The sequence below is a fragment of the Pristiophorus japonicus genome, chromosome 14, assembly GCF_044704955.1.
Source record: "Pristiophorus japonicus isolate sPriJap1 chromosome 14, sPriJap1.hap1, whole genome shotgun sequence".
Classification (NCBI taxonomy): Eukaryota; Metazoa; Chordata; class Chondrichthyes; family Pristiophoridae; genus Pristiophorus; species Pristiophorus japonicus.
Window position 1 is genome coordinate 176,862,288 of NC_091990.1, and position 22,843 is coordinate 176,885,130.

The window sequence follows — 22,843 nt, forward strand, 5'->3', positions numbered from 1 at the left end:
ATGCTCGTTATATCCTCAAAGAATTCCAGTAAATTAGTTAAACATGATTTCCCCTTCATGAATCCATGCTGCGTCTGCTTGATTGCACTATTCCTATCTAGATGTCCCGCTATTTCTTCCTTAATGATAGTTTCAAGTATTTTCCCCACTACAGATGTTAAACTAACCGGCCTATAGTTACCTGCCTTTTATCTGCCCCCTTTTTTAAACAGAGGCGTTACATTAGCTGCTTTCCAATCCGCTGGTACCTCCCCAGAGTCCAGAGAATTTTGGTAGATTATAACGAATGCATCTGCTATAACTTCCGCCATCTCTTTTAATACCCTGGGATGCATTTCATCAGGACCAGGGGACTTGTCTATATTGAGTCCCATTAGCCTGTCCAGCACTACCCCCCTAGTGATAGTGATAGTGATTGTCTCAAGGTCCTCCCTTCCCACATTCCTGTGACCAGCAATTTTTGGCATGGTTTTTGTGTCTTCCACTGTGAAGACCAAAGCAAAATAATTGTTTAAGGTCTCAGCCATTTCCACATTTCCCATTATTAAATCCCCCTTCTCATCTTCTAAGGGACCAACATTTACTTAATCACTCTTTTCCGTTTTATATATCTGTAAAAGCTTTTACTATCTGTTTTTATGTTTTGCGCAAGTTTAACTTCGTAATCTATCTTTCCTTTCTTTATTGCTTTTTTAGTCATTCTTTGCTGTTGTTTAGAATTTTCCCAATCTTATAGTTTCCCACTAACCTTGGCCACCTTATACGCATCGGTCTTTGATTTGATACTCTCCTTTATTTCCTTGGTTATCCACGGCTGGTTGTCCCTTCTCTTACCACCCTTCTTTTTCACTGGAATATATTTTTGTTGTGCACTATGAAAGAGCTCCTTAAAAGTCCTCCACTGTTCCTCAATTGTGCCACCATTTAGTCTGTGTTTCCAGTCTACTTTAGCCAACTCTGCCCTCATCCCACTGTAGTCCCCTTTATTTAAGCATAGTACGCTCGTTTCTGACACAACTTCCTCACCCTCAATCTGTATTACAAATTCAAACATACCGTGATCACTCACTCCGAGAGGATCTTTTACTAGGAGATCGTTTATTTTTCCTGTCTCATTACACAGCACCAGATCTAAGATAGCTTGTTCCCTTGTAGGTTCTGTAACATACTGTTCTAAGAAAGAATCCCGTATGCATTCTATGAATTCCTCCTCCAGGCTACCCCGTACGATTTGAGTTGACCAATCGATATGTCGGTTAAAATCCCCCATGACTACTGCCGTTCCTTTTTCACATGCCTCCATTATTCCCTTGATTATTGCCCGCCCCACCGTGAAGTTATTATTTGGGGGCCTATAAACTACGCCCAACAGTGACTTTTTCCCCTTACTATCTCTAATCTCCACCCACAATGATTCAACATTTTGTTCATTAGAGCCAATATCGTCTCTCACAACTGCCCTATCATCCTTTATTAACAGAGCTACCCCACCTCCTTTCCCTTCTTGTCTATCTTTCCGAATCATCAGATACCCCTGTATGTTTAATTCCCAGATACCAATGGAAATTGACATGGGTGCATGTGTGTGTGTAGTATCGGAGTCACTGTACCTCGACAAATTGCGTGATTTTTAACTGGAGAAATCCAAGATAGAGCTGCGAGGCTACTCGGGAGAGAAAATTCCTGTGGTAGGTCGTATCACCGTACCGGTGAAATATAAAGATCAATTTCAGAACGTGCCTCTAATAGTAGTGAAAGGAGACAAGCTTGCCTTACTGGGAAGAAATTGGTTGAGCTCACTGAAGCTGGATTGGAGTAAGATTTTGTGTGTGGAAGCAAGATTTTCATCAATGGATGAGGTTATCAAGAAGTATCCGAAGGTGTTCTGTGAAACAGGCAGTCCGATCAAAGGCTTCAAGGCGAGTGTCAGGGTACAGAAGGACACTAGATCGGTTTACAACAAGCCACGTTCCGTACCACATGCACTCCAGGAGAAAGTTGAGCAAGAACTCAAAAGACTAGATAGACTGAGAACATTATTTGTAAGAGAGATCGATGTAATTGGGCTACACCCATTGTTGTTGTACCCAAGTCTGATGGTAAGGTAAGATTCTAAAGGGTAATGTCCCTAATACATTGCCGAATATAGAAGATTTGTTCACAACACTGACAGGTGGTCAGATCTTCTCAAAACTGGATCTTACGAATGCCTACTTACAGCTTGAACTAGATGAGGAGTCCAAGTCATGTTTGACTATAAATACTCATCTAGACATATATCAATTTAATAGGCTACCGTTTGGAGTGTCTTCCGCCCCTACCATATTCCAAGGGGTGATGAACCAGATTTTGCAAGGTATTGAAGGGGTAGTATGTTATTTGGATGACATACTAATTTCAGCACCAAATAGGCAAATTCATAATAACATATTGAATGAAGTCCTCAAACGGCTAGAGAAGCACAGAGTACGAGTGTCTGCTTGTAAGTGTGAGTTAGTTAAAAACTCAGTGGAGTACTTAGGGTACAGAGTCGACAAAGATGGTTTACATCCAACCATGGAAAAATTGGATGCAATTAGAAATGCAACCACTCCCAGGAATGTCACTGAACTTCGTTCATTTTTGGGTCTTTTGAACTACCAAATTTGGCTACAGTATTACATCCACTGAATGAACTTTAAAAAAAAACAGATCCATTGGAAGTGATCAAAAGAATGCGATACAGCATTCAAGGAGTGTAAAAGCAAATTGGTAGAGAGCACCATGTTAGTTCACTTTGACATATCTAAGGAGATTAAGCTAGCATGTGATGCCTCTCCATATGGAGTTGGGGCAGTAATCTCTCATGTATTAAGTAGTGGGGAGGAGAGACCAATTGCTTTTGCTTCACGCACTCTCAGTGCCAGTGAGAGTAATTATGCGCAAATTGAAAGGAAAGCTTTGGCATTAATTTTTGGGGTCAAGAAGTTTCACTAATACTTGTATGGTCGTAAGTTTACCATCGTTACGGACCATAAGCCCCCGACAGCAATCCTCCATCCAAAGTCCCCAGTTCCAACATTAGCTGCAGCCCGAATGCAGAGATGGGCTTTGATTTTGTCAGCATATACATATGATATTGAATACAGACGATCAGCTGATCACAGTAATGCTGATGCAATGTCTAGCTTGCCTTCCCCATCACAAGTTACACCCGATAGGGAAGAAGTGTTTTATTTTTCATACATTGATGAACTGCCAGTCAAGCTGAAGAGATTGGTAGAGCAACCAAACGTGATCCAGTGATGTCAAAAGTGTATGAGTATATTGCAAATGGATGGCCAAACCAGGTAACAGACAAAGATCCATTCTTCATTCGTAGGAATGAATTATCAGTCGATAAAGATTGTATCATGTCGGGTGCAAGAGTGGTTATACCAAAGAAATTCAGGTCCAAATTATTAGGAGACCTCCATGACCAGCACCTGGGAATGTGCTTGACCAAGAGTTTTGCACGCAGTTATTTATGGTGGCCAGGTCTTGATAAAGATATAGAGTAAATTGTGAGTTAGTGTACGACATGTCAATCGGTAAGCAAGCAACCACCACCAGTACCATTACAGCCATAGAAATGGCCTCCCAGGGTGTGGCAAAGGCTACATATTGATTTTGCTGAGTTAGAAGGACAACAATTGTTCATTGTGATTGATAGCCATTCGAAGTGGGTTGAGGTGTTTCCAATGTGGAAAATAGCAACAAGTAAAACATTGGACATTTTACGAAAATTATTTTCTTCATTTGGCCTCCCTGAAAAAATTGTTTTGGATAATGGACCACAATTTCATTCAGAAGAATTTGCACAATTCACAAGCAAAAATGGTGTGAAACATACCAAGGTTCCACCATACTATCCTGCTTCGAATGGTGCAGCAGAGCGCACTGTACAATTTATAAAACGTGCCCTCATAAAACAAATGTTAGATCCAAATCCAAGGAAACGACAGTTGTCATTGGATCACAAATTGGCTAATTTTTTGATTACATATCGAAATACTCCTTATACAACTACTGGTAGAACACCAGCAGAGTTGTTTCTCAAACGACAGCCATGAACCAGATTCTCGTTGTTAAAGCCAAATTTGGCACAGTCCGTAGAAGAGTCACAATTAAGACAGAAAGAGAATCATGATAAAGGTAGAATAAAAGAGAGAAGTGTGAAATTAAACCAGAAGGTGAGAGTGAAAAACCATCACCATAAATGGTTAAAGTGGTTACCAGGAAGAGTGGTGAAGATATGTGGTCCTCACACATATTTGGTAAAGCTGTTTGATAATGGACAGGTTAGGTTTATTCATATTGATTATATTTTGCTTACAGACATGGAAGGAGTTGAAGGTGGGAATGATTCAATTATTTCTGACTCATCAGATAGTTTTGATATACCAGTAGCAAATCCTAAATCCAATGTACTGGAAACAAATCCAGGAGAGAATCAGAATGAAAGTTTGAGTCCGAGTCAGGAAAACAAAGAGCCTGAAGTTAGAGTGAGTTCAAATGAAAATCAAGGAAATTCCGTGGAGGAAAATGTTCCTTGAATGAGTTTAGATTCGACACCATGTTTGGAAGGTTCTGTTCGAGAGCGAAGGTATCCTCTTCGAAACAGAAAACAAGTGGTAAAGTTAAATTTGTAAATATGGAAAAAAAATAAGTTTATATCCAGTGTTATGTATAAACATGAAAGTTATGTATGATGTTTGTTATGATGGCTTCTTCATTAAGGAGGGAGAAGTGTTAGCTTGTAATGTTTGTAGCTCCATACTGTGGATGTGGACGTATTGTGTACTGCAAGTGCAGGGTTAATAATAAACAGAACCAGACAGATTTCCGGAGATTTCCGAGAGAGCTGCCTGCCATGTTAGGAAGCTGTGTGTGCTGTGTTCTGTGAATATATCACACTGGAGATGTTCTGATGACATTTTGATAGGTCAAGAGGGAATAAATTCCAATCTTTCTTTATGTATTAAATCTATCTAATCGTATTCTATTCTAACATTTCATACATCAGCATTATGCAAGGCCCTCTAACTCAACAGATATATTCTTTATCCAAATCTAATATTAATATAAACTGTAAAATAATTCATTGATTTTAAAGCTGTTTTAAAAAATAATTACTGCATTTTCCCAATGAATAGAAGCTTTTTCATTTAAGAAGAAAATAAGTTTTTGGACTGCACCAGGGAACAAGAGATGATAGAACTAGGTCCAGCTATTTCTGCATCTTTCTTATATTACTCAACAAAGGAACAAACAAACTTGCATTTACATAGCATCTATCACAGCCTCAGGTTGTCCCAAAGTGCTTCACAGTCAATTAATTACTTTTGAACTGCACTCACTGTTGTTGAATGGGCAAAAAAGGAGCTTTCCCTTTTAGTCCAGACCATAGTGTCTTCCTGCTGACCCTGATTGTGCCGGTAAACAAGGGATAGGAAGACTAGAGCAGCAAATATGACCACCCACATAATTTATTTTACATGCCAGAGACAAACCAAATTAACACAAGGCACAAGGGAAATACCAATAAACAGAAATACAAATAAGACAACATGTAAGCCATCCCTAGAAGAGGGACAGTAAATGGCCAGTCATAATCAGCAGCCAATGAATGCTTCTCATCTACTGAAGCAGCAAATATGGGGATAAAAGAGTGTTCATGAGAACTACGAACTGTCTCTGCAGGTGAGACACAGACCAGTGGTTAAATGGAGCCAGAATGCTGAGGTATGGGGCTAGAGTTTCCTCCGAAATCACCCATTTACCTCCCAAAAATACAAGTTTCATCGAAAAAACACATTTACCACCCGACGGTAAATTCCAGTCATTACCGCCGGCCGGTATTCAATATTGTCCGCCCATATATTACCGCCCAAAATGGAAGTTTACCACCGGACATTAATACTGTCCTGAAAAAGCAGGTCTCACTGAATCTTAAGTGGATCTTAAGAGCTGACAGGTTTGTTTGATATTACACACATCTTTATAGTTCACCACAGTTTGATGTATTTTTAAAGGGATTGTAGTATTTTTGTGTTAGGCAATAATATAAATGGTCTAATAAAGCCTTATTTACTCGTTTAGTCTCACTCACCCCTCAGTCTCTCCACCCCCCACAGTCTCTCTCACACCAGTGTCTCCTCCCCCTCACCCACCCCAGTATCTCATCACCCCCCAACAGCAATTTCTCACCCCCCAGACAGCACTCTCACTCTCTTCTCTCCCACAGCGATCTCACTCTCTTCCCCCACCCCTCCCCTCACAGCGATCTCACTCTCTTCCCCCCCTCCCCTCACAGCAATCTCACTCTCTTCCCTCCCCCCGCCGACAGCAATCTCACTCTATGTTCCCCCCACCCCCCACAGCGATCTCACTCTCCCCCACCCCCTATAGCAATCTCACTCTCTCCCACCCCTCAAAGCGATCTCACTTTCCCCCCCACCACAGCTATCTCTTCCCGCCCCCACAGCGATCTCCCTCTCCCCCGCCTCCCCCCACCGCGATCTCTCCCTCTCTCCTCCGCGCCCCTCACAGCGATCTCTCTCTCCAGCCCCCCCCACAGCGATCTCCCCCGCCCCCACCCACTCCACAGCGATCTCTCCCTCTAGCTCCACCCGCCCCCACAGCACACACCGATCTCTCTCTCTCTCTTCCCCCCCCCGCCCCAGTGATCTCACTCTCCCCCCCAGCGATCTCTCTCTCCTCGCCCCCTCACAGCGATCTCTCTCCAGCACAACCCCCACAGCAATCTCTCTCTCCCCCCCCACCCCCTCCAAGCGATCTCTCTCTCTCCCCCACGCCCCACAATGATCTCTCTCCCCCCATCCCAGTGATCTCTCTCCCCCACCCCACAACAGCGATCTCTCTCTCCAGCACAATCCCCAACCCCCACCGCAATCTCTCTTTTCCCCCCCCCCCACCGATCTCTCTCTTCCCCCCCACCCCGAGCGATCTCTCTCCCCGCCCCCCCCCCCAGCGATCTCTCTTCCCCTCCCCCCCCACCCCTAGCGATCTCTCTCCCCGCCCCCCCACCCCCAACGATCTCTCTCTTCCCCTCCCCCCCCCCGCCCCTAGCGATCTCTCTCCCCGCCCCCCCCACCGATCTCTCTCTTCCCCTCCCCCCCCCACCCCTAGCGATCTCTCTCCCTGCCCCCCCCCACCCCCAGCGATCTCTCTCTTCCCCCCCCACCCCCAGCGATCTCTCTCTCCCCCCCCACCCCCAGCGATCTCTCTCCCCGCCCCCCCCAGCGATCTCTCTCTTCCCCTCCCCCCCCCCCACCCCTAGCGATCTCTCTCCCCGCCCCCCCCACCGATCTCTCTCTTCCCCTCCCCCCCCACCCCTAGCGATCTCTCTCCTCGCCCCCCCCACCCCCAGCGATCTCTCTCTTCCCCTCCCCCCCCCACCCCTAGCGATCTCTCTCCTCGCCCCCCCCACCCCCAGCGATCTCTCTCTTCCCCTCCCCCCCCCCAGCGATCTCTCTCCCCGCCCCCCCACCCCTAGCGATCTCTCTCCCCACCCCCCCCAGCCCCAGCGATCTCTGGCCTCGCGTCGGTGCCTGAGGGGAGGGGGAGGCGGGAGAGCGGCGGAGCTTGACAGTTGACAGCCGCGCGCGCGCGTGCGCACAACTTGTGAGCCGAAGGTTCCCGAATCGATCCGCCTCCGCCGCCGCCGCCGCCGACATGCAGCACCCGAAAACCGCGCCAGCCCGCCGGCATCCCCTGGATGTTGAAAAAGAACGAACCGTCGGAACACCGCTGAGGGTCGGGCGGGGGCGATTTAAAAGGAAAGTCCAGCCCCTTGGGGTCTTGCCATTGAATAGTTTGCCACTATGTGAATTCCCTGAGGTATACTGCTCACAAATCCAATTGCTTCCGCAGGCGGCCAGTGGGGAAAGCCGTTTTTCTTAATGATGAGCCAGTCCAGACAACATCAAGGGAAGTCTCAATTGCTGACAAAAGGGAGGCCTCAGTTCAGAATGCGGAATATGGAGACACTGATGCAGAGTAAGTGAGCAGCAGTCTGACTGAATTGCTGCAAAGAGCCAAGTCTCTTCTATGACAAATGGAGATGATCTATTATTGGCTTTATTACTGGCTATAATGTTGCATAATGCTTTTTGCAAGCTGGAAATACAATCTAGTTAATATTCACCTTTCAACAACAACAGCTAATATTGCAGCGAAATCCCTGAGACGCATTAGCGAGATTTCAGTGACACATACATAATTATAGTGGCAGAAGCTGCATTCCCTCAATAGCATCAATGTGCACCTTAGAAATCACACAAAAAAAAATCAAAAATACCCAAAAGAGTCAAACAGGGGTTGTAACCAAATCGGCACAGAACCAACTGATGGCGAAAGAACCTTATCAGAGATGGGGATGGGAGCAAACACACACAGGAGCCAAACTAATGGGGAGGAGGAGGAGGAGGAGGGGACCAAAATCTGGATTGGCACTGAATGGACAATGGGGGAAGGGGGTTACAGAGATCACATTGACAATTGACTCAACTTTGAATTGAACATTTTAAATAAAGTTAGTACTTTTCAAAGATTTGTTTCATGGTGGTTCGGGGTCCAAGGATATTGTCCTCGGTCTCTGACTGATGATCTCATTCAGCCCATTTACTTGTCGCACAAATGTTAGAAATGAACTCTTCAGTTTTCTTAGAAAATATTAAGTTCACTGGGCTTCTGGTTATTGGGCTCCCATACCTAAAATAAAAATGGGGCAGATGGCAATTTTACCCCCTGTTACCCCACTGGATGAGTTCTCGATTGCTGCCTGGAGCAGGTTTCTCCCCGACCCTGCAGGCAGAGTCCGCCTGGACAGCTCCTGACCTCTAAGTAGGTTGTCTGATTGTTGTTGACTGTAAGCCAAGGACAGGAAGATCTGAAAGAGGGAAGGCAGGAGAGATGCAGAAAAAATGTAGCTTTTTAGAATTTGCCTATTACTCTCGAGGTGTTAGGATGCATATAAATATCTAAGGTCCCAGGAGAGGCGAGAGTTCGTGGCTCAGTGGCAAATATTGTTTTATAACGCTCATGTGAAGCGCCTTGGAACGTTTTTCTATGTTAAATACAAGTTGTTGCTGTTGTAGTGGCAATAGTTCTCAGTTTAATCCCTAGGACTCACTATATTTGCATATATAGTGGGCAGATAACCACAAACTAATTCCTTGGGGAAGACACGGTTCGCTTACATAATTGATCAGTGACGCTGAAGCCAAGTGGTATATCTAACAGAAAACCCCAAAACATAATATTTTATATTTTTTTATATAATATTGGTGCAACACTTTTGGATATGGTGCATTTCAGTCTTATGTTTAATGACAGCAAGTACCATGTAGGTTTTCAGGTTGATTTCTTTCATTTTCATCACGTGTGTGTTTGGAATGCAGAAGGAAGGGTGGCTTGAGCAGCAAGTGCATGTGGTTTTGGATACTGTATTCTGCTCATCATCGTCATAGGCAGTCCCCCGAAGCGAGGATGACTTGTTTCCACGCCAAAAAAGGATGAGTTCACAGGTGTGTCAATGAAGGACCTAATATTCCAGGTCCTGAACTACATCCTGAAGGGTGGAAGATGCCTGTGTGTGGATTTTTTTTAACGTGTGGTGGCCGTTGCACACCAGCCATCACACGGGCTTGACAGAGCTCAGTGTTGGTCCAGTGGCAAGGATTAACCAAGATGACTGGAGACCAGTTCTGCTGCACAGACCTAGTGCGCACACATATCGCAGTGTGGGCTGGCCTGTGCTGCCCCTGGGCCCCTGACCCTGAATTATGCTACTGCTTCAATCAAAGACCAAGCTGCAAGCAGGAACCTTCATCATGCTGTGAATCAGGAATTTCCCCTTGTAATACAGAAACTGATTCAAAAAGGAACAAGGAACCTCGGGTAGGAACAGCAGCATACTAAAGATCTAAAGGCCATGATATCAACCCCTACCCACGAGTGTGTTGGGGGATTGGGAAGTGAAATTGCGTAATCTGCCACTCACACGCCCACTGTTATTTTTCATAGCAGCGGAATGCGGGACATCTGAGTGTCCTTCCATGGAGAGGCGGAACGCTTATTAACATATTTAAATTGTGCTCCAACAGTGCAACTGGGAGCCTGATTTGAAATTAACTTGTGCTGCATGGGTTTCCCAGGGGACAGGAAACTCAGCAGAGAATGTCAGCTCCCCAAGGTAAGTGGCTCCTTCAACAGTCCTCGTGGGTCAACAGGAGCACTCCCCCAGATGCCTCAAGAAAGCCTACATAACAGTTAAGAGCAGGAGTAGGCCATACGGCCCCTCAAGCCTACTCCGCCATTCAGTAAGACCATGGCTGATCTTTACCTCAACCGTAAGCCTCCCCCCACTACCCAATTACCAATCGGAGCTTCCTCCCTCCCCCGCTCGATTTCCGGGGACCGTTCCCAAGGGTCCCCGATTGCAGCCTTCTGCCGTTCGTGTTCCCTCCCGCCCACTGGTCAGATTATCCTTTTGGCCGGCTGCTAAGCAGGAAGTGGCTACAAGAAGCAAACGAGGCCCTGCTATTCAGATTGGCAGGGTCTCCATGTCTCCAGCCTTGTCAAGTTAATTGGTTGTTTTCAGCTTCACCCACGCCCTCCCTGCAAATAATGGGGGTCAAAGTATCTCTAAACTGGGTGATACATTTGGCCTATCTAAACGGGATGGAGTTGGATGGGGAAAAGAGTGTCTCTATGAACGAGTGGAAGGAGTTAGATTACCTCTCTGTTTTAAGGTAGCCTTTGTGAAATTTTTTTCTAAATACAAGTACACAGAATGCACCATTTTAATGTTAAAGAAAATACCTAGAAATGCACTGACAGTGACCATCATCCACATTCATACGGTCAACTTCCATACATACCCACGACTCCCAGCTCAAACTCTCCACTATCTCTCTGGAACAGTGATCAAGATTAGCGATAGAAAAAGGCAGGGAGCAATCTAGAGTAAAAATGTTTAACTGGGGGTGGTGGGGTGGAGGTTAATTTCACTGGGATGAGAACGGATCTGGCCTGGGTAAACTGGAATCAAAGATTGGCAGGTAAAACTGTATTGGAACAATGGGCTACCTATGAAGAGGAAATAGTTCAGGTACAGTTGAGGTACATTCCCACGAGGGGGAACGGTAGAGCAACTAAAGTCAGGGCTCCCTGGATAACGAAAGAGATAAGAGAATATGATGACGCAGAAAGAGAGTGCATATTGACAAATGTCAGCTTGCAAATACATCTGAAACAGGTGCAGCGTCGAAAATCCGGAATTCCGGAATAATCCAGACCGATCGGTGGCAGGGTCATCCCAATTCCGTAAAATGTTCTGAAATCCGGACCCGCTGATCGCGCCGACCTCGGGGTCCCACCACTGCCCGACCTGAGGCCTTGCCTCACCGCCTCTCCTGCTGCCGCAGCCCTTACCTCGGGGCCTCCTCGTCAGCCCGCCTGAACAGCTCCTCGGTGGTGGGGCCTTGCCCCATGACCTCATCGACGGGGCCGACGGCCCGAACAGCTCCTCAGCGGGGTCCCCCCACTCCCTTTCTGACATTCCGAAATCTGAAAATACCCGAACCTGGGCTTGGGTGTTTCTGGATTCGTGACGTCAGAAAGACGATCGAAAGTCCGGAAAAGCCCGGAATCCGGAAGGCCCTCAGTCCAGACAGTTCCGGATTCGCGACACTGCACCTGTATATAGAAATGTCAGAGGAGAAGTGAAAAAGAAAATAAGAGGGGAAAAGAGGGGGATGAGAATAGAATGGCAGCCAACATAAAAGGTAATCCAAAAGTCATCTATAGGCACATGAGGTGGGGTGGGTAGATTAGGGACCAAAAAGGTGACCTATACTTGGAGGCAGAGGGTATGGCTGAAGTACTAAATGAGTACTTTGCACCTGTCTTCTCCAAGGAAGAGAATGCTGCCATAGACATAGTGAAGATACTTGATAAAATAAAAAATGATAAAGAGGAAGTATTAGAAAGGCTGGCTGAATTTAAAATAGATAAATCACCAGGACCAGATGGGATGCATCCTAGGATGATGAAGGAATTGAGAGAGGAAATCGCAGAGCTACTGGCCATAATATTCCAATCTTCCTTAGATACGGGGCTGGTGCCAGAGGACTGGAGAATTGCAAATGTTACACCATTGTTCAAAAAAGGGTGTAAAGATAAACCCAGCAACTGCAGACCAGCCAGTTTATCCTTGGTGGTGGGGACGCTTTTAGAAACAGTAATCAGGGACAAAATTAACAGTCACTTGGATGAGTGGAGATAAACGAAAGAAAGCCAGCATGGATTTGTTAAAGGCAAATCGTGTTTTTTGATGAGGTAACAGGGTTGATGAGGATAATGCAGTTGACGTATGCAATGATTTCCAAAAGACTTTCGACGAAGTGCCATATAATAAACTTGCCAGCAAAGTTGAAGCCCATGGAATAAAAGGAACAGTGACAGCATGGATACAGAATTATGACATGATTAAGAAACAGAGAATGGTTGTTTTTCGGACTGGAGGAAGGTATACAGTGGTTTTCCCCAGGGGTCGGTTCTAGGACCACTGCTTTTCTTGAGATATATTAATGACTTGGATGTGAGTGCACAGGGCACAATTTCAAAATTTACAGATGACACAAAACTCGTAAGAATAGTGAACAGTGAGGAGAGGGATAGACTTGAGGAAGACATGGGGGTAATATATTAGCATGGATAAAGAATTGGTTAATGAACGGAAAACAGAGAGTCGGGATAAATGGTTCATTCTCTGGTTGGCAATCAGTAACTAGTGGGGTGCCGCAGGGATCAGAGCTGGGACCCCTACTATTAACAATCTATATTAACGACTTGGAAGAAGGGACTGAGTGTAACGTAGCCAAGTTTGCTGACGATACAAAGATGGGAGGAAAAACAATGTGTGAGGAGGACACAAAAAATCTGCAAAAGGACATTGACAGGCTAAGTGAGTGGGCAAAAATTTTGCAGATGGAGTATAATGTTGGAAAGTGTGAGGTCATGCACTTTGGCAGAAAAAAATCAAAGAGCAAGTTATTATTTAAATGGAGAAAGATTGCAAAGTGCTGCAGTACAGCGGGACCTGGGGGTACTTGTGCATGAAACACAAAAGGATAATATGCAGGTACAGCAAGTGATCAGGAAGGCCAATGGAATCTTGGCCTTTATTGCAAAGGGGATGGAGTATAAAAGCAGGGAAGTCTTGCTACAGCTATACAGGGTATTGGTGAGGCCACACCTGGACTACTGCATGCAGTTTTGGTTTCCATATATACGAAAGGATATAGTTGCTTTAGAGGCAGTTCAGAGAAGGTTCACTAGGTTGATTCCGGAGATGAGGGAGTTGACTTATGAGGAAAGGTTGAGTAGGTTGGCCCTCTACTCAATGAAATTCAGAAGAATGAGAGGTGATCTTATTGAAACGTATAAGATTATGAGGGGGCTTGGCAAGGTGGATGCAGAGAGGATGTTTCCACTGATGGGGGAGACTAGAATTAGAGGGCATGATCTTAGAATAAGGGGCCTCCCATTTAAAACTGAGATGAGGAGAAATTTATTTCTGAGGGTTGTGAATCTGTGGAATTCACTGCTCAGAGAGCTGTGGAAGCTGGGACCTTGAATAAATTTAAGACAGTGTCTTAAACGATAAGGGGTTATGGGGAGCGGGCAGGGAAGTGGAGCTGAGTCCATGATCAGATCAGCCATGATCTTATTGAATGGCGGAGCAGACTCGAGGGGCCGTATGGCCTGCTCCTGCTCCTATTTCTTATGTTCTTATAGACAGGCTGGTGAAACGGGCGGACACACGGCAAATAAAATTTAACGCAGAAAAGTACGAAGTGATACATTTTGGTAGAAAGAATGAGGAGACGACACAAACTAAATTGTCCAATCCTGAAGAGGGTGCACGAACAGAGAGAATTGGGGGTATGTGTGCACAAATCGTTGAAGGAGGTAGCGTAGGTCGAGAAAGCAGTTAAATAGGTTTATGGGATCCTGGGCTTCATAAATAGAGGTATAGAGTACAAAAGTGGAAAGTATGATGAACCTGTATAAAACACTGGTTTGGCCCTACTCTGTCCAATTCTGGGCATCACACTTTAGGAAGGATGTGAAGGTCTTAGAGAGGTGCAGACACGATTTACGAGAATGATTCCAGGAATGAGGGACTTCCGTTACGTTGATAGACTGGAGAAGCTGGGGTTGTTCTCCTTTGAGCAGAGAAGATTGAGAGGAGATTTGATAGAGTTGTTCAAAATCATGAGGGGTCTGGACAGAGTAGATAGAGAGAAACTGGTCCCATTGGCATAAGTGTTGAGAACAAGAGGACCAGATTTAAGGTGTTTGGCAAAATAACCAAAGGTGATGTAAGAATTTTTTTTTAAAAGCAGCGAGTGGTTAGGATCTGGAATGCACTGGTGGAGGCAGACTCACTCAATCTTATCTTTCAAAAGGGAAGTAGATAAGTATCTGAAGGAAAAGAATTTGCAGAGCTACGGTGAAAGGGTGGGGGAGTGGGACTAGCTGAGAATTGGCACGGGCTCGATGGGCCAAATGGTCGCCTTCTGTGCTGTAACCATCCTATGATTCTGTAATCCACCTACCCCTAATCTTCCCCCACAACAGCATGCACATAAATCGAGACGTTGCTTAACCGGAAGCTAATGTAGGTCAGTGAGCACAGTGGTGACGGGGACTTGGTGGGAGTTAAGACACGGGCTGCCAAGTTTTGGATCGCCTCTAGTTTACGTAGGGTAGGATGTGGGAGGCCAGCCAGGAGTACATTGGAATAGTCAAGTCTAGAGGGCTTCAGCAGCGGATAAGCTGAGGCAAGGGTGAAGATGGGCGTATTACAGAGGTGAAAATAGGCGATCTTAGTTATGATGCGGATATATGGTCGAAAGCTCATTTCAGGGTTAAATATGATGCTAAGGTTGCGAACAGTGTGGTTCAGCCTCAGACAGAAGTTGGGAGAAGGATGGAGTCAGTGGCTAGGGAATGGAGTTTGTGGCGAGGACCGAAAACAATGGCTTCGGTCTTCCCAATATTCAATTGGAGAAAATTTTGGCTCATCCAGAACTGGATGTAGGACAAGCAGTCTGACAATTTAGAGACCGTGGAGGGGTTGAGAGAAGTGGTATTGAGGTAGAGCTGGGTGTCATCAGCGTACATGTGGAAACTGACACTGTGTTTCCAAATGATGTCACCAAGGGGCAATATGTAGATGAGAAATAGGAGGGGACTAAGGATAGATCCTTGAGGGACACCACAGGAAACGATGCGTGGGCGGGAAGAGAAGCCATTGCAGGTGATTCTCTGGCTACGATTGGATAGATAAGAATGGAACCAGGTGAGTGCAGTCCCACTCAGCTGGACAACGGTGGAGAGGTGTTGGAGAAGGATAGAGTGGCCAGCTGTATCAAAGGCTGCAGACAAGTCAAAAAGGACGAGAAGGCATAGTTTGCCATTGTCACAGTCACAAAGGATGTAATGTGTGACATTGATGAGAGCTGTTTCGATACTGTGGCAGGCGCGGAAACAGGATTGGAGGAATTCAATCATGGAATTGCAGGCAAGGATTTGGGGGGGGGCTGACTGACAACACATTCAAGGACTTTGGAATGGAAAGGGAGGTTGGAGATGGGGCGGTAGTTTGCAAGGACAGAGGGGGACAGTATCTGAGGAGAGCGAACCGTTAACAATGTCAGCCAACAGCCAGAAAAGGAAGCTGGGTGTTCAGAAGTTTAGTGGGAATAGGGTCAAGAGAGCACTAAATGGGTCTCATGGACAGGATGAGTTTGGAAAGGTCATGAGGAGAGATTGGAGAGAAACTGGAGAAAGATTCGAGGTCGGGGCTAGGGAAGGGGACTTCCTTAGAGGAAGTTTGGCCCACTGGGCTAGTTGAAGAAAGGGACGAGGCAGAGGTGGCCGAACAGATGGTCTCAATCTTGGAGACAAAGAAGTCCATGAGCTCCTCACACTTATTGTCGTAGGTGAGGGTAGAGACTGGGGAGAGGGTTTTAAAACAGCGGTTAGCAGTGGAGACTAGGGGCCCAAGTTTCCACATGATTTGCGCCTGATTTTTAGGAGCAACTGGTGGAGAACGGACTATCTTAGAAATCGCAATTCTCCACATTTTTTTTTCTGCAGTTCTAGTGAGGTAGAACAGTTCTACTTTGGAACAGAATTTTTTCTTCAAAAGGGGGCGTGTCCGGCCACTGACGCCTGATTTCAAAGTTTCCACAGTGAAAACGTACTCCAAACTAAAGTAGAATGGAGCAAGTGAAGATTTTTGTAGAACTGAAAAAACCTGTTCTACACATTAAAAAATCAGGCGCAGGTTACAAATTATGCGTCCAGAACGAGGGGGGGGGAAGGGAAGTAATTAAATTCTACAATCAATCCTTATTTATACTTCTACAAATATTATACAAATAAATCCAACCTGAATAAACATTTATAAGCAAAGAAAAGATTAAATAAACCATCTTCCTACCTGTGTGAAAGTGCTTCAGCCATCGTTCGTTGCCGCGGAGGGGAGGGAGGGGAAGGAGACAGCGGTTTGTTGCCGTGGAGGGTGGGGAGGGGAAGGAGACAGCGGTTTGTTGCCGCCGCGGAGGGGAGGGAGGGGGAGGAAACCGCCGTTTGTTGCCGTGGAGGGGAGGGAGGGGAAGGAGACAGCGGTTTGTTGCCGTGGAGGGGAGGGAGGGGAAGGAGACAGCGGTTTGTTGCCGCTGTGGAGGGGAGGGAGGGGAAGGAGACAGCGGTTTGTTGCCGCGGAGGGGAGGGAGGGGGAGGAAACCGTCGTATGTTGCCGTGGAGGGTGGGGAGGGGGTGGGGAGGGGAAGGAGACAGTGGGGAGGGGAAGGAGACAGTGAGAAGGGTAGCCTCAGTGCTGATGGCAATGTGCTTTTATTAAAAAATGCTCAAAAATTAAACAGCTACAAAGAACTACAAAAATGGCCGAGTGCCAATGTTTTTTTCACACTGCGCGAACGCTCTAACGCACACGCACAGCGTTGCCGGCAGGAAAAAAACTAATTTAAATAGTACCCGCCCCCTCCCACTTACAAAATTGGCGCAAGTGTAGGCTCCGCCCCCCTGGGCACCGCGCCAAACAGACAAGGAGCTGCAAAGCGCTCGAGAATAGCGTGTTTTTTTTCTGCCGCTGTTTTAGGCGCGAAAAACGGGTGCCAAGCTCAGAGGGGCGCCCGTTTTTTATTCTGTGGAAACTTGGGCCCTAGAAGCTGGGATTTACCTTTACATTCAAGAATGATTCTGGAATAGTGAGCGATTTTGGCAGAAAATGTAATCAAAAAATGGATAATGAGCTAATGGAGGAGATATTAGGAGGGTTTGCCAAAGGCTAAATGGTAGAGATTGGTTTTAAGGAGAGTGTTAGTAGAGAAGGGGGAAGCAGAAGAGTATAGGGAGGTAAGTCAAGAGTGGGGCCTAGGCAGCTGAAGGCACAGTCAACAGTGGGGATTTGAAGGAGGGGGAATGCACAAGAGGCCAGAATAAGCTGTATGAAGAGTTTGTGGATAGGGGATAAAAGTTGAAAGGCTAAAGGCCATAGACTTAAATACAAGGATGAGAATTTTAAGTAAGGGTCTGGGAGAACCAGTTGCTGTTAGGGAGCACAGGGATGAGCGGGACTTGGCGCAGGATAAATATGGGCAGCACAGTTTTGGATAAGCTGAATTTTACAGAACATGTTGGATGGGAGGCCAGCTAGAAATTGTCTAGAGATGACAAAAGCTTTGTTAACTATTTCAGCAGCAGATGGGCTAAGATAGCATTAAGGCAGGTGCATTACAGAGATGGAAGTAGACAATCTTTGCGTTGCAGAGGATATGGGGTTGGAAGCACAGCTCGGGGTCAAGGAGAATACTGAGGTTCTGGTTCAGCCTAAGACATTGGGGGAAGAAGGATGGAGTTGTGTAGAATTTGTGCTGGGACTAAAGACAATGACTTTGGTCTTCCCAATATTTAGCTGAAAGAAATTGCATCTCATTCAAGACTGGATATCAGACAAGCAGTCTGACAGCACAGCTTCACAGGAGGGGTTGAGAGAAGTAGTGCAGAGTTAGAGCTGGGTATCATCAGTGTATATGTGGAAGCTAATCCCATGTCTGTGATGTCACCAAGAGGTAGCATGTAGATGAGGAAGAGAGGACCACATATAGATCCTTGGGGATCCCCAGAGGTAATGGTCTGAGAGCAGAAAGAGAAGCCATTGCTGGAGTTACTCTGGCTACAATTGAATAAGTGTGAGCGGAATGATGCAAGGGCAGTCCCACCAAATTAGATGATGAAAGACTAGCACTGGAGAAGTATGGCATGGTCGACCATGTGAAAGGCTACAGAAAGGAGAGAAGGAATGAAGAGGGGCAATGAAACACAGTCACAGTTACAAAGGAAGTCATTTATGACTTTGGTTAAAGCTGCTTTGCTGCTGTGGGAGGGGTGGTAATTTGATTGAATAGTTTCAACATGGAATTGCGGGAGAGATGGCGTGGATTTGGGAAAGCAACAATACGTTCATAGATGAAGAGGAAAACAAGATTGGCGATATGGTGAGAGTTTGCAATGGCAGAGGGGTCGAGGGTGAGGTTTTTGAAAAGTGGGTAATAATGGTGGTTTTGAAAAGGGAGGAGGAACCATTTTCAATGACAGTTACTATGGAGGCCAGAAGGGAAGTTGAGTGATCAGCAATTTAGTAAGATTGGGGGTCAGGGGAGCAGGGGTATGGCTCTCAAGGACGAGATGAACTTGGAGAAGGCATGAAGGGAGACAAGAAAGAAACTAGAGAGACATGGGTTCAGGGCTAGGGTGGAGAGGGTGCTGAGTGGCGATGTGGCTTGCTGCGAAATGGGGGGGGAGGAGTAGCTGAAACAGTTGGTCTCTGCCTTGGTGACAAAGAAGTGAGGGTGGAAGAGGCAGGGAGAAGGGTTTAAGAAAGCAATGCTAGTGGAGAAAAGAAGCCAGCGGTCAGCTAGTGCAATAGTGCTGGGTGTGGTCCAGTGATGGATGGCTAAGCACCAGATACACTGGAGTCTGCAACCCTAGTAAAAAGACAAAATATAGTACAGGTACCACCTAAAATCAGATACAAGTCTTCAAAGGAGGCCCATGTTTTAGGAACAAATGATCAAAACATTCCTGTTGGATACCTGTATCTATCGTTCATTTTAGATGCCAATATCTTCACTAATGAGCAATTGCAGACAACCAGATCGTTTTGTTTTACTGATCTTAACTTTATCTTTTTGGGGGGTGAAAGGAGGCAAATGCTCTGTGACAATCAAAAAATACTAATTAGCTTCTAATACTAATTTAACTTCTAATTTTCATATGTTAACTATATCAGTAATGGACCGATCACATTACACATTTTGCATTAGTCACAGTGGTTTTTGTTTTGTGCTGACATAAAAATATGGGTATGTGTTGATGTGAAGTTGTTTTAATCAAATTTAGATTTAGGCTTTTTGCTAGCTGCAGTGCAACTGGAATAGGTAGAAAGTGGTCATTTTAATCTTCAGTATTAAATGTTTTAATTGCAGCAATGAGCCAACTAGCCAAAGAGCGATGAGGAACCGACTCTGGAACTCCGGTCTACCAGCCGTGCTTCTCTCTCAACAGGTTTGAGTGTTGAGGTACAACTACACCTAACATTTTCTAAACATAGTACCTTCCTTCAGCACAGTTGGCTGCAGTTAGTGACATGTGATCCACAACTCCTGAAAAATCTACGGCACTCTCTACAGTGGCATGAAAATGATGATAAAATCTTTATCCTCGAACACAACTACGAAAAATAACAGATCAAAATTAACTTAATTTTTTCATGTTACATCCATCCCCAGGCAATTTCTTAGAAAAGGGCCCTTCACAAAAATACAACACGATACAACTTACAAACATACAAATTGCTATTAGTGGTTTAATGATAAGGCCCACCACCGTGTTTAAAAAAAAATCATCCTCCGGATGTGAATGTCGCTAGCAATGCTGACATTTATTGCCCATCCCTTCTTGCTTTGATACGGTGGTGGTGGGCCTTCTCATTAAACCACCAACAGCAATTTTATACAACTTAATAGCCTATTAGGTCACTTCAGAGGGCAGTTACGAGCCAACCACACTGATGTTGTACTGGACTTGCATATAGACCAGAGTGGGACAGGTTTCCTTCCCTGAAGGACATTAGTAAAGATTGTTTTACCACAATCTTAAATGTCACTTTTGCAGATATGAGCTTTATATTACAAGATTTAAAAAAAAACATTTTATTAATAAAGAATAGCCTGAAATTAAATGTTTTTGAAATTGAAATTAAACACGCACCACAGAAAGACAATGGGTGGGGCTGGACTCGTCGCACAAGATATAATTGTCTAAACTTAAATTTTTTTCCACACAAAACTAGATATACCGCCAACATCACTTACAAGAACCGACAACAAACACACACACGAGTTCTAAGATTCCTTCAAATATACTTTTCCTGAGAAAGATTCTGGAGGGGAAACTTTTAACTTGTCAGGTCTCCATTTTGTCAGCCGAAATTTTTCAAGTGTGTAATTGTCACCGGAGAAGTCAGACGACCGCGATGTTTCTTTACCTGCGAGCCAGACGAGCCACACTGCGAGCAGAGCCCACACCAGAGTCCTGGGACCCCGAGCCCTCATCTGGGCATATTTCAATCCCAGTATACCCACCGCAACCATTTTGTAAAATAAAAAACTTTACTTTCAGTTTCGTTCGTTCGTATTCTTTCGTTCACGTGATTCCTCCAGATAAACTGCTGCAACATTTTAATAAGTTCCTTGTGTCGCCAAGGTAGGGTCTAAACCCGACTCGCAACCGTAACATATTCCTGATGGTGAATAAATACATTGTTTTATATTCAATTCAACAAAGATGTTTCGGGGGACGGCGGCTAAACTAATGTCTGTATTCCTGCGAGGGACCACCGGCAAATAGGGCTACATATAGTGACACCAGTATTCCTGGCCAGATTCGTAATTCCCCCGTTGGTCAGGCTCACAGACCACACTGCTGTCCGTCCAGCAGCTCTCAGTCTCGACCTTATCGGTGCCAAAAACAAACTTATGGTCAGAGCCAACATCAGCCGCAAAGGATCTGCATAACACCGGATTTCCATCTTCTAGTTACAATGATAAATCAGTCGTATTTCTTATCTGCCCAGAAGGTGACTGTCATATTTGTAACTACAATGTAACATTACTGTATGCACTCAACTAAGATGCACACTATGACCACAGGGGGTGAACTTGTGTGAGACACTCCTTACCTGATCACTCAGGTATATAAAGGGAGGTCCCACGCAGAGTCATCACTTCTGAAGTACTGAATAAAGAGTTCAGTTCACGCAGTGGCCTTGTCCCTGGAATGTGCCTCGTGTGGTTTCATGCAGTAGAATAAGGACTTTGCATTGACGATGAGAAACGGGAATTCACGACCCACGAGAATGGCCACCGGCAGCATAGATGAACGGTACTGTGTTGGGGAAGACTGGGACGATTTTGTTGAGAGGTTTCAGCAGAGTTTTGTCACGAAAGACTGGCTGGGGGATGCAGCGGCCGACAAGCGTTGGGCTCATCTCTTGGCCAGCTGTGGGCGAAAGACTTATGCGCTCATAAAGGACTTACTGGCACCCGAGAAGCCATCGGACAAAACCCTTGAGGAGCTCAGCAAGTTGATTGGGGAGCACCTCAAGCCGGCGAGCAGCATACACATGGCGCGACACAGAATCTACACCCACCGACGTTGTGAAGGGCAGAGCATACCGGACTTTGTAGCGGACCTCTGGTGTTTGGCCAGCCTCTAAGTTCACAGACGCCTGCAGGGGAGAGATGCTAAGGGACTTCTTTATTGAGGGTATCGGTCATGCGGGAATTTTTCGCAAGCTAATTGAAACCAAGGACTTGACCTTGGAAGCGGCAGCGTTGTTGGCTCAGACTTTCATAGCGGGGGAGGAAGAGATGAAAATTTTTACGTGCGCAATTCTGTCTCCAACGCGGCGATGGATCAGGGAGTCAATGTTCTCAATGCCACTCAGATCCCCGTGAGCAGGCAGGGGCAACCCGACGTTCATCAGGCAGCAAAAGATCCCAGAGTAGGACTTCAACACAGACAATGGCAGGCTGAACGGACGTTCACGCCATCACAGTGGACAATGCGGCCTGGGATGGGGCCAATGACACCCACTAATAGGGTACTGAAGAGCAGTCAAGGGGACAGTCAGCGCGGAATCACTGGCCATAGCCCTTTTGTCCCCAACAATGGAAACTTTAACTCGTGCTGGAGGTGTGGGGGTAAACACTCAGCCAGATCTTGCAGATTCCATCAGTTTGTCTGCAGAAACTGCAACCTCAGTGGCCATTTAGCCCGTATGTGCAGAAAGCCTGCAACCAGACTGATATTTGAGACAGATGAATCAGAAGAGGGTTCTATGAGGCAGGATGACTTTTGGGGCAAATCGATGGATGCTGAGGTTCAGCGGGTCCATGTGGCGAATGTTCACAGTTCATACACCAAAACGGCACCAATGATGATGAGGGTTCTGTTGAACAGCATCCCGTTACACGTACACGTAAACGGTACAAATGGAGCTGGACACGGGGGGCCAGCCAGTCACTCATGGGCGTTCAGCAATTCGAGAAACTGGCCACGCAAAGCCAGCAGACCCAAATTAGAACGCACCGAGACGCAATTAAGGACTTATACCAAAGAAATCATTCCGGTACTA

The 22,843-nt window shown here is 45.8% G+C and overlaps 1 protein-coding gene and 1 long non-coding RNA gene across 4 annotated transcripts in view; one reads left to right on the forward strand and one right to left on the reverse strand.

Annotated features, from left to right (window-relative positions):
- Positions 1 to 20,795, reverse strand: part of LOC139280250 (uncharacterized) — a 69,938-nt gene extending 49,143 nt beyond the window's left edge. Inside the window, exons 1-2 of one of the 3 annotated variants that reach the window (XM_070899886.1) lie at positions 20,693 to 20,766; positions 11,479 to 11,742 (exon numbers count right to left, since the gene is read on the reverse strand). In XM_070899886.1, the coding sequence (XP_070755987.1) occupies positions 11,479 to 11,605 (127 nt within the window). In that variant the 5' untranslated portion in view covers positions 11,606 to 11,742; positions 20,693 to 20,766. Of the gene's footprint in view, positions 1 to 11,478; positions 11,743 to 19,759; positions 19,821 to 20,692 lie in introns of those variants that run through there. The other 2 variants (XM_070899885.1, XM_070899887.1) reach the window with 2 other exon arrangements.
- Positions 7,685 to 20,791, forward strand: LOC139280251 (uncharacterized). The gene is made up of 3 exons (XR_011596646.1): positions 7,685 to 8,040; positions 19,632 to 19,724; positions 20,498 to 20,791. It is a non-coding gene; the product is annotated as an uncharacterized lncRNA (long non-coding RNA).
- Positions 20,796 to 22,843: the final 2,048 nt, after the last annotated feature.